Source organism: Geospiza fortis, unplaced genomic scaffold, assembly GCF_000277835.1.
Source record: "Geospiza fortis unplaced genomic scaffold, GeoFor_1.0 scaffold456, whole genome shotgun sequence".
Taxonomy (NCBI): domain Eukaryota; kingdom Metazoa; phylum Chordata; class Aves; order Passeriformes; family Thraupidae; genus Geospiza; species Geospiza fortis.
The window spans coordinates 825,328-836,369 of NW_005054462.1; the positions used below are offsets into that span (position 1 = coordinate 825,328).

General features: G+C 44.4%; 1 protein-coding gene across 1 annotated transcript in view; it reads right to left on the reverse strand.

Annotated features, from left to right (window-relative positions):
* Positions 1-11,042, reverse strand: part of KANK1 (KN motif and ankyrin repeat domains 1) — a 117,340-nt gene that overhangs the window by 17,317 nt on the left and 88,981 nt on the right. Inside the window, exon 4 of the mRNA XM_031062769.1 lies at positions 7,380-10,031. Coding sequence (XP_030918629.1) covers positions 7,380-10,031 — 2,652 coding nt within the window. The remainder of the gene's footprint in view (positions 1-7,379; positions 10,032-11,042) is intronic.

Consider the following 11,042-nt stretch of genomic DNA (forward strand, 5'->3'; position numbering starts at 1 on the left):
GGGAAAGAGAGCTTTGGGTCCAACTCAGTATTAATGCTGCAAGCCATTAATTATCATTTAATATCAGCTCCCAGGCCTTCCCCTTTTCAAGACAGCAAACATAAAGACACTTGGATAGCACTGAGTCAAATCACTGAGAAAAACAGACAAAGGAAAGAGCTGTACCACCCAACATAATGGTCCATGATTTAATAGATTAATCTACTGCTGTGCAAACCAAAAAGCCAAATGAACTGAGTTCCTTCTTCCTCCAACAGAACTGCAGGGCCACTCTTACAGCTGGAGGTAGTGCACACCTCTCCAGTGTGGAAATGAAACCCTGGCTGAGGATCACCACTGGTCTACACAGATCCTAAAATAGACTGTTCCTCTCACTTCAGAGAGATCTCAAGTATGCTTGAGCAGAATCCTTCTCCAGGTTGCGGCGCACAGGACTGACAGCAAATCTGCCAACAGGTCAATACTTAGTCAGGCACTGCCTCCAGACAGAGACCCTCAGGACCCTCAGAGACCCTCCAGACAGAGACTTGCCTTGATGATATTCCTTAGCTTACTGTTCCAGGCAAATACTGCAAACTAGACGTAAGTTTCTCAGTATTGATATAGAATAGCAAACTACAGAAGGGACCCATCAAAAACTTCTTATGTATTTTTCAATATAGTAGACAATTTTGGAAAAGTTCAGGAGTAATTTAGAGGCAAAAGTATGACACACCAAACAAAAAAACTTGCTAAATACACAGAAAGCAACTTCATCTGTACATAAACACTTAGCAGAAAGCTGCTCTCATCAGTATCATAGGGAAACAAGTGACTGGACCATCTTCAGTGGTCCAATCCATTAGCTCCAGTGGTTTGATGGAATGAGAACACATATTTTTAATTTTTTAGAAGGAATCTCCTCTCATAAATCACTTGTGCTTCTTTTGAAAATCTCACCAATTTAAAGCAGGGTGACAGCAAAGCTGCTACAGAGAAGCAACAGATTACCCATGCCATTTCTGGCACCTATAATATAATGTTATTAAGATGCAATTTTCCTTCCTAATTGCAGACTTTCCCTCACATTTATGACAGCACGAGTAGTAATGCTGTTAGCTGGTTCAGGGAACTCAGCAGATTCTTTTGAATTTGTGATGAACTCATGGGAACAAAAGTCTGGCCTTCACCTGCTTTTGAAAATTTCTATTTAGTTTGATGGAAGCAAACCTAAGTATTATCATAAAAACAATTTAGCTTGACAACACTTTTATCCCACTGGAAATCAAGAGAAGTGCAAACAAGGCTGGGGGATTAAATACCATCAGGATGAGAACCCAGCTCTCTGGATGGAACATCATAGGCTTGTAGGTTAAAAAAGTGCACAAGCTTTTTTATGTGGTAGCTGCACAAAGATTTTATTTTTAACCTTTTGGTCAGTGCAAGCATTTACTTGCACAATACATTTATAATGGTCAGTGATACAAGCTACACATTCCCCACTAAAGACAGTGCACAAATACTGTCTGAAGCATATATAGCAAGGAAATACTTCTCTTTCACACTGCATGATTTCTTTACAGTAACAATAAGCTCATTACAAAATTATTTTAACTGAAGTACTCTCTTCCAGTATTTTTAAATTGTCATGCCTAAAAAGTGTTTTTTTTAAAATATAAATTATTTTAATCGACTTTCAGTTTGGTCTACGTATCAGAACTATTAAAGAATAAAACCCATTCTACTAAGGTACATAAAAAGGCAGTAATGAGAAACATGTTATGTTTAAACATTTGCAACGATTGATAGTAACCCATCCAACTGATGAATGCAGTACCTTCACAAGACTAGAGAGCAGTTTCATTATAAAAGGTACTTTTGAGCCATTCCAGGTTAAAAGTCAGTGAACTCAAAGTTTCAAAACAAAAAATTGCCACACACAAGCTTTTTATACAATAAACTGACAGAAGGCAGATTCTCTTGGGGCCTGAGCATTGGCAGATGTTGAACTATCATTCAGCTCCAGGGAAAACACTCCTTCTAACAGGATGAAGGCTCTAGTAAGAGAACTGCAAGAACAATCTAATTTTCACTCTCACTTTAACTATTTTCTCTGTGCTGAGAAGTTGTTTTCTATCCCCAAATTAGGTTGTGAATCCAGCTTGTTGAAACTGGAAGTTAAAACCAATTCTCTTCATTAAACATGACTGACCACAAAAAATCACACATCTTTGAAGCAGATAATCATCTTATTTATGAAACACTCTCTTTTCCAAGACAATTGTGTGTGAAGCTTGGTGAGAGCCATCCTTCATCTCTCTGAGGAGTGGTGGTTCAAAGCATCTCATGATGCTGGGCACAGTAGGAAGGTCAGCTTGCAGTACTTCTTTGTTTCTCATTTATGTGGATTTGATTTTATCAGCTGACATTTTATTGTTGCTGAAATATGACAACACTTCCTTGGAAAAATGGGAATCTCTTGCTATTAAATATTCATAGCTGTGCCTGTTACCATGGGAGTGGAACTCCAAACAGAGCTCAGTTGCCTGAACATTACATCTCTGTGCCACACCACAGGGAGAGAACTGGGGCTCTGTCTAACTGACAGCTTAGCAGTCTGCAGATTGCCACTCTATAAGCAGCAATAAATTTGAAGGGAAAAATAATCTATACTATGGTAAATTATGCTCTCTGCTAACTGAAGCAGAAGCCAGGAGATAGAACAGCTTTAGGATTCAAACACTACAAGTAGTGCTACCATTGAGACAAACCAGCAAACACTACAATGCTAATAATGACAACAGTAATAAGCTTGTGTTAACATATAACCAGAGAAGGTACATCTAACCTCTCAAAAGAGGTTTACGGAGGCTGGCACCATTTTTGAACAGCATTCCCATTTGAGCTTCCCATGTTGTCACAACCAGCAGAAGGCACCTGCCACAGTAAACATGCATAGGAGGCACTGTATTCTCTGAGACACCAGCCAGACGCATGTAAATAAACAGAACTCATGTAGCACTTAGGTGGGACCATCTGTGTGGCTGTTCTGCGTCATGCACAACCTTCCAGGAATGTGGAAAATGCTCCACATCTTCCCAGCAGACTGATGGATGTATCCTGTTTGCTACACAAGTGAGAACATCTGTACAGAAACTCAACCTGATGATTAAGGCATGGCATCTGGGGCAGCTGGAGCTGAGGACTTCCTTCACCTGCCCAGACACAGGCACAACCACTCTGATTTGTAGCAACCCAGAGCTTCACAGGATCACCTCTATACCTGTGAAACATCAGCACAAGCTTCTGAGCCTCAAGCAAGCCCTAAGTCTTCAGCTGCAATAGCATGGTCTGTGCTGCCAGGAGAGCAGCTACTAACCTGTCAAATTACACATTCTTCAAGAGAAAGGTGTCTCAAACACAAAAGCTGCAAAGAAAAACAGTTTTCTCCAACTGCCTGCATTACAACTGACAGCACAGAAAAAGACAACCATGTTCACACTGCCTCATTAGTCCAATTTTGGGGAACCAGGGCCTTCTCACATCACCATCATTCTTTTGGTCTTTCCATTGTCCCTCAGCCTGCTTCCCCAGCTCTGGTTAAAACTTAAAAGCTGAAAACCTTGGAAGATTTTCCACCAGATGGCACATCAAGATTTCCAAACCCTGTAGACATTCTGACACCACATGCTTCCTATTTTCCTTCACTCCTGAAGTTTTAACTCAAGAAGCTGCCTCCTTCCTCATGATGACTAAGCAGTGCAATGCTTCTACTGGGACACTCAGTCAGGATTGGTCAAAAATGTGACAATAAAACTGATATCTGAAGACCACTGAAGCAAAATAGCAATGCATTTTCAGGTCAAGTATGCTCAGCAAATTTTTCAGGGCAATGGCAGATCAGTTGCTCTTAAATACCATTCTTGAAAACTCCCTGCCAGTGAAAGACAGCCACCTAGACTTGTGAAAGACTTGTGAAAAGTCCATGTAATTAGAACCTGTACAAGTGACATTAGGCTTCTGGCTGGTATCTCGCAAAACACATCATATGACCATTCAAATATAACATCCTGAAAATTCTTTAAAAATCTAGTGCAACAAACGGAGGAGATTATCCACTTGCCTCCCTTTAAGCTTCCTATATGCTGTCTAGTCTAAGAATATGGATCAGTTAGCATCTAGGTTTGTGACCCACATCCATTTGGATAAGATGGACACACAGGCTGCCAAGGCCAGCTAACATGACTTTGTAGAGTGGGAATATGCTCATCTGGCCAGCGGGTTTGAATTCCCTAAGGTCACTAGGGCTGCTGAAAGACAGTACATATGTAAATGTTAATAGGAGTTGCCAAGTTACAGAAGGGAAGGTGATGATTTTGCAACAGGCAAAATACCAATTGCTAAGAGACTTGGCTCAGAGATCATCTCAGTGGTCTAAGGTGTCTAGAGATGAAAACTGCCAGCGTGCGTCCTGCTCAGCAGGCTCCAGCTTTCCTGCCTGTGTCTCCATCACCCGCCACAAACTGCATCTGGGAAGGTGAGGCAGCAGAGGCCCCTGCAGCACACCCTGTCTCCCCAGCAATAACAGGGAGATAAATCTGTAAAGCTGAGAACTCGACTGATGTGCTACCTCAGAAGCAGCACAGAGCACTGATCCATTAGTATGGCAAACTGGTACCCAAATCATGTGGTAAAACCAACGAAAACAAAAGCAGAAGACGAGAGGTGCTCTGTCTTCTCCAGACCAAAGTCCCACAGCTTTAATGTGGAACAACTCCCGGAGAGGAAAGAGAGTCCAGGAGAGGAAAGAGAGTCCAGGAGAGTCCAGGAGGGGAAAAGAAGGAGCCTGGGAGAGATAATGGCGTCTAGGAGAAGAGAGAGCATGTCCTAAGTTTTGCTTTTGTCCTTGTCGGTTTCACCAGGGTCCAGAGCTAGCCTAACTGATTCCCACGAAGAGATAAACCAACAGCTGGCATATGCCTCAAAGCTAGGTCAGGTATTTTTGCCCTAAAAGAAACTGGCCTCCAAGAGATACCTTCCTAAGGATGCCCTTTGAATAAAGCATTAAATGTGGCACTACCGATGGTAATTGGAAACTGACACTTCAGCCTATTTTTCTAAAAAAAAAGAGGTGTGCGCAGTCACGCTTCTCTAAATAGCTTCAACTCAGTTGCTTATTTGAACTGAATCTGAATAGAGACTCAGTGCTCTGAAGGCTTTCTGTGTTTATACAAGCTTTACAGAAATCAGTCTGAGATGCCAGGCCCAGAGAAAAGGGAACTGGCTGAGTTCACACACACACCTGAAAAGCTACATCCAAGAGATCTAAATGTGAGGAAAAAGACTTATTAAGAGCTCACAAGCTGTCATGAAATACCGATGCACGGAAAAAGAAAGGCTCTATTAGTTCCAATGATTACAGAATTATTCAATTCAGTGCTTCATTCAGCAAATAATCCCTCTACATGTAACACATGATCTGTAATACCATAGGAAGGGCAGCAGGACCAGCATATAAATGTATTAAAGGCAGTATTTAAAGAATTAACAGAAAGAGACAGGGTAACATTTCAGGCTTAAGACTTCTTTTCCACTCCAATTCTCCATGGGTCTAAACCATTACAGACCATAGCTTGATTTATGTGTGCTGTCCAGGCATCCCTCACCAGGGACTAAAAATAAAGAAATTTTACACTCATCATCCACAGCTAAAGATAATGGCATTACAAGTTAAAATAAAGTTATTCCAAAATAATTTCATCAGGAATGTGAAATCTGAATCCACGTATTAACATTTTTAGTAAATATGATCTGTTGCTGCACCTGTGTCTAAATGCTTTCAAACCTCTTGACTACACATTTGATACTGTGCAGTAAAAGCAGGGAAAGGAATTAAGGATTTACAGCTAGTGATAACTCTGGTTCACTGTTTTACAGACATTTCTGATGTCTGCTAGATACCCTTCTTCTTCTTCTTCTTATTCTATCACTACTTCTAAGAAGACGGGAATATAAAGCATACCCGAAAGATAATAATATTGCTTATACAGTATCATATTGCATGTATGCAGACAGAGTATCATCTGTTTTCCTTACCACTACATAAATGTTGCTTATTCCTTCACTATGAGAACCTAAACCTTTGAGGTTTTTAAACTCAGTTTATTACGTGGATGGTTCTATTTAGCACATCAACAGATGTGCTAGAATACCAGATTTACCAAGCTGCATTTTAACAAAAATAGGTAAATTTTAAGACAGTAAGCAAGCTGCAAGACCTTTATGTCACTATTTGGATTAGCCAATAACATTATGCTGACATTAAATAGTACATACTCAGGGTTTTTTCCCTTATTCAGCATCTACAGAACATGTATTTGAGCCAGTCTTTGCCACCTCCTTAACCTCTTGTTTCAGCCACTGTATAACAGGAGCAAGAAGAAGGTATCTAACAGCCACCACCAGGCATTACATATTGGTTTCCAGGATGCCACCATTTATAAACTTAAGAGTAATGTGGTTGGATTCACTGATATTTAAAAAAATGGCTAAGTTTTAAACTAGATGATCAGACACTTAAAAAAAAAAAAGTACTCAACTCTACCCCAGGGAATAAAAAAAATCCCTCAAAATAATTGTCTATATTTTTTAAATTAATAAATAAAAGGCAAGGAGTGTTTAAATTAAAATTCTTGCCTTTTCTGAATGTCACCAAAACCTCCAGCAGTAGTTATGCCTTTCAAACACGAGGCTGTAACTAGGGATTACAACAAACAGTTACTGGAACAGAGAAAGTCCAAGATGTGATTTCTGTGAAGTGCTCTGGAGTTGCCTATTATAAAGCAATCAGCCCTGCTGGAATAGGGAAAGCACCCCACAGCTCTCTGTCTGAGCAGCACAAGGAACAAAGGCAATGTGCCTTTGGAAGAAATACTACAAAATCTAGGCAAATGTCTGTGGAAACAAGTCAGTTTGATACCAACACTGTAAGTGACTTTTGGCTCTGAAAAATCTGACACTGTTGTTTCAAAAAAATGCATGCCAAGTCATTAACCTCAAAACTCCTGAAGTTATAACATGAAGTCAGCACGTTGCACAGTGGTTAAACCTTTCAAAACTTTTGACACCTCTCTTGCATGGTCAGAGCCATGGCACCATCATCAACAGGACCTTCAGAGCCTGCTGGACTGGGAGAGATGAAACTCTGCTTTTTCAGCTGCCAGCGATGGGTTGGACGGAATACCCAATGGGCATTCAATAACAGTGCTATGCTCTGTGCTTCTTTGGGGAGGGCTACACAGTGGCTTCCAGACTAACAGAGAACCTAGCAGGCAACTGATCTGCAGCCCTGGGAAAGAGCTGAACAATGCACCAGATGTGTGCCTTGATGCTGGGCTTACCTGCTGGGGCGCTTCTCTCCATGCACTGCTTCTGAAGGTCCAGGCTACGCAGCTCCTCTGTACTGGCGCATTTCATGACAGAGTTGATGGAGGTGAGGGTGCTGATGAGTTGTGAATTGAGAGATCCAATCTGGGAGTGGGGCTCCCCAAAGGCTTCTGCCAATTCGCTGTAATTTTCAGCAAGCAGCATCTGCTGTTCCTGCAGCAGCTTCTGCACACGTTCAATGTAGTGATCCAAGCCTGTCCTCAGCTCAGATGGAGGCAGAGGGCTCTCCGACTGACCACTGACTGGGTCGCACACAGACTCTCCCCCAACGCCTATGCTCCTGGTGCCAGCTGGGACAACCGGCAACGGCGGGGGTCCACAGGCAATGCTCCTCATTTTCAGACCAACCAGATAGTTCTCATAAACACTTATCTGCCCAGTGCCACAGTCTTTGGTTTTTATTGCAGAAGGCTTTTCAAAGCCAGGGTGGCTGGAGAGCACGGTGCCCACTCCAACCGAACGCATCTTAGCAGACATGTGTATGTCCTTCACCCGGCCATCCCCTACTGCCACACTCCGCAGCTCCACGCTGTCCGTGCCAGTCTGCTTATCACAGCTGCTCAGAGTGGTGTTAGTCCCACAGTCTGCCAGGCAGGCCACCTCTGTGCTGGTGCACTGGCTCACCATCTCCAAAGCAGTGCTGGTTTGCTGGCTAGCTGTGGAAGGCACAGCCATCACCATTGCCTCTGCCCTGGGTACAGCCTCTGTGGCAGTTTCACGGGACACGTGTTCCTTGGGCACACAAACCACCACGTTCACCGAGCAGTCCCCGCAGCCCACAGACCTCACTGCTCCAACCGCCTGTGCCATCTGGCAAGGGCTCGGCACCTCTGACGGCTCCTCCGTGTTGACACCTGTCTCACAGATGCTTGTCTCTGTGCCCACGGACTTATCATGCAGCTCCATGGACCTCCCTGTACCCTGATCTTGCACGTCTGCCCTCTCCCTCACCAGCCATCGGCTCATCAGGAGCTCGGGGCCCACAGCCGTGCTCCGCGTGGCAGGTCTGCAGGAGGTGCCGATGCTGCTCGTCTGCAGATGGTTTCCCACTGACGAATCAGCAACGTCCACGTGGTCTCCCACCATTTGGTCTCTCGTTTGTATGACAGCCTCCACCATCCTACTGACAACATGGGGCTGAGCCATCATGGCTTTATCCACCTTCTTTCTAGACCCAGCTGCCTGCAACTCCTGTTTTAATTTGGTCATTTCCCTGTCGTGGGTGGTTTCCTTTAACTGCACCTCTAGTCTATATATCTTCTCCTTAAGGGCCTCGATGGTCTGCTGCTGAAGCTCTATCTCCTTCTCCACCTCTGTAGACAATCCAAGCATGGCCTCTGTCACCCCAACTCCACACTCCCTCACTTCTTTCTCTGTCCCCACAGCTATTTCTTTGTGTTGCCTTGCAGCTCTGTTGTATATAACAACATCGTTCATGTTCTCATCAGCACCCACAGCAACAGATCGGGCTTCTTTTGCCGGACTTTCTCTGTTCACCCGAAAGTTTGCCGGACTTTCGTAGTTGCTATCTTGGATTTTTTTCTCCAGGGCTTGCATCTCAGCAGTCAGCTGCCTGAACTCCTCTATCCTCTGAGAGCTCTGCTCCACACTCTCCATCTCTTCCTCACAATCTATATACAGTTCTCCACCTCTTCTCACCTGAGACATGTGTTCCCACTGCTCTGCATTTCCTGCACTATAGGATCGCTTTCTGAAACCGTATGAGTCATTTTGAGTGGCTTTCCTGTGGTTCTTCAGTTCAGCCATCATGTGCCTCTTCTCCTCCTGCAACACTGAAATTTTGACCTGCAGCACAGGAATAGTCTTGACTTGCTCCTCGAGCTCCTTGAGACGCTTGAGGGCAACCGCCATTTGCTCCCTGATGTGCTGCAGATGCACCGGGCTCACGTTGGTGACCGGTGTGGATATTCCCGAGCTCATGGGGCTGTGACGAATGGAACTGCCCAGTGAGGAGCTGAAACAGGCACCATAGTCACCGTTCCCCTGATACCCATTCTGCAGGTGCTGAGACACATGACTGTACCCACTGGATCCCACAAAAGAGGGGAGGGAGCTTGTGGAGCCCATGCCTCCAAAGCTGGAAAGTCGAGGCCTGCGGACATCTCCAGGCGTGACCTGCATCATCCTCTCCTGCTCCAGTCGCCTCCGTGTTTCCATGAGGGTTTTTGTTACAAGGAGGTTGTGCCGAGGAGGCTGGGGGGAGGGAGGAGGAAGCTGTTTATTCTCTGGGACAGTTAAGTAGGTAGGAGACACTTCAAAGGAAACCGAGGGTTTGGCAGGGACAGGCAAGGTTACTTGACACCTCGTTGCCAAAGACTGCTTGTTCTCATCACTGTTCGATGAAGAGAGAGACTCTGTGGAGGTCCAGCCACTGCACTGGCCACCAGAGTTCTTGGTACCCACCGAGGCTGGTACAGCTTTCCTCCTCTTTCTTATATTTAGTTTCTTAATGGTATTCCCCTTTTGTATATCATCCACATACTTCAGAAAATCCAAGTCTAGCTGGTAGCCATAAGGTGTTTCCACAAAATAGGGGTCCTTCCGTTCTTTTTCATCTTCTCCATTTATATCAACTTCCTCTTTTTCTGGAAAAGAAGAAACAGAATCAGCATTCAGTAAACTATGTACTCACACATAAGCGTTGAAGGACGGGTGCTCACTGCATGCCTGAGGCAGAAACTGCTGCTGCAGCTCAGCGAACAGACCACTTTCCGCTGACTGACCCTTAACACTAAATCCTGATTAACTTTTTAAAAGTTAATCAGTGGGTTTTCAAATGCTGAGAAGTGCATACCCACATAAATGTGAACACATGCATACACAGAGATAGTGTCTGTTAATGAAGGGGCGCAGCTAGTATCTCAAATCCTTCCAGTTCTTGCTCAAATCCTTCCAGTCTTCCTATGCCCCACCAAGCTTTCCCACATGCTATGTTATCATGGAAAGACCACAGGATTACAATGTACCACACGAATCATCCGCAGACCAACTTCTCTAGAGGGTGCATTCAAACAGGCAATGGGAACTCTGACCTTGCTCCTTATGCAACTGATGCCACTGGACTTTACACAGCTCTGCAGGGCTGTTTCATGGCTCTGGGTGGTGCAACAGCAGCACCACCAATTTGCTCGCACCTCAGCTCGTATTAGTTTCACCAGCACCTCTGCCTCTTTCATTTTAAACTCCGTGAAGCTCCCACCACCACGACAGGCAGCAAGATCCCCTTCCAGCAGGGTCCCGAACCCCCCTGCTCAGGGACAAGCGTCATACAAGAGGTGCACCCGCCTGCCCTCCAACCGCAGGACTCACCTGTTCCTGAAGCAATCTAAATAAAAAGTTCAATACATCGGCTGGGTTTTCTCAGGCTGCGTATTTATGTACAGCACTGCCTTACAACCTGCTCCTCGTGGCCTCATACTTGGCAGGAGGAAAAATACAAATAAAGGGGAAAAAAAAAACCAAACCAAAAAACAACGGAAAAACAACTATTGCAAGTTATGCGCTGGAGGAATAATAAAAGCCAGCTTTCCGGTTACCTGACTTAGCCACATGTCTCTGCCCCCACACTGCAAATTTTCCAGCCACGTATGGCTGTC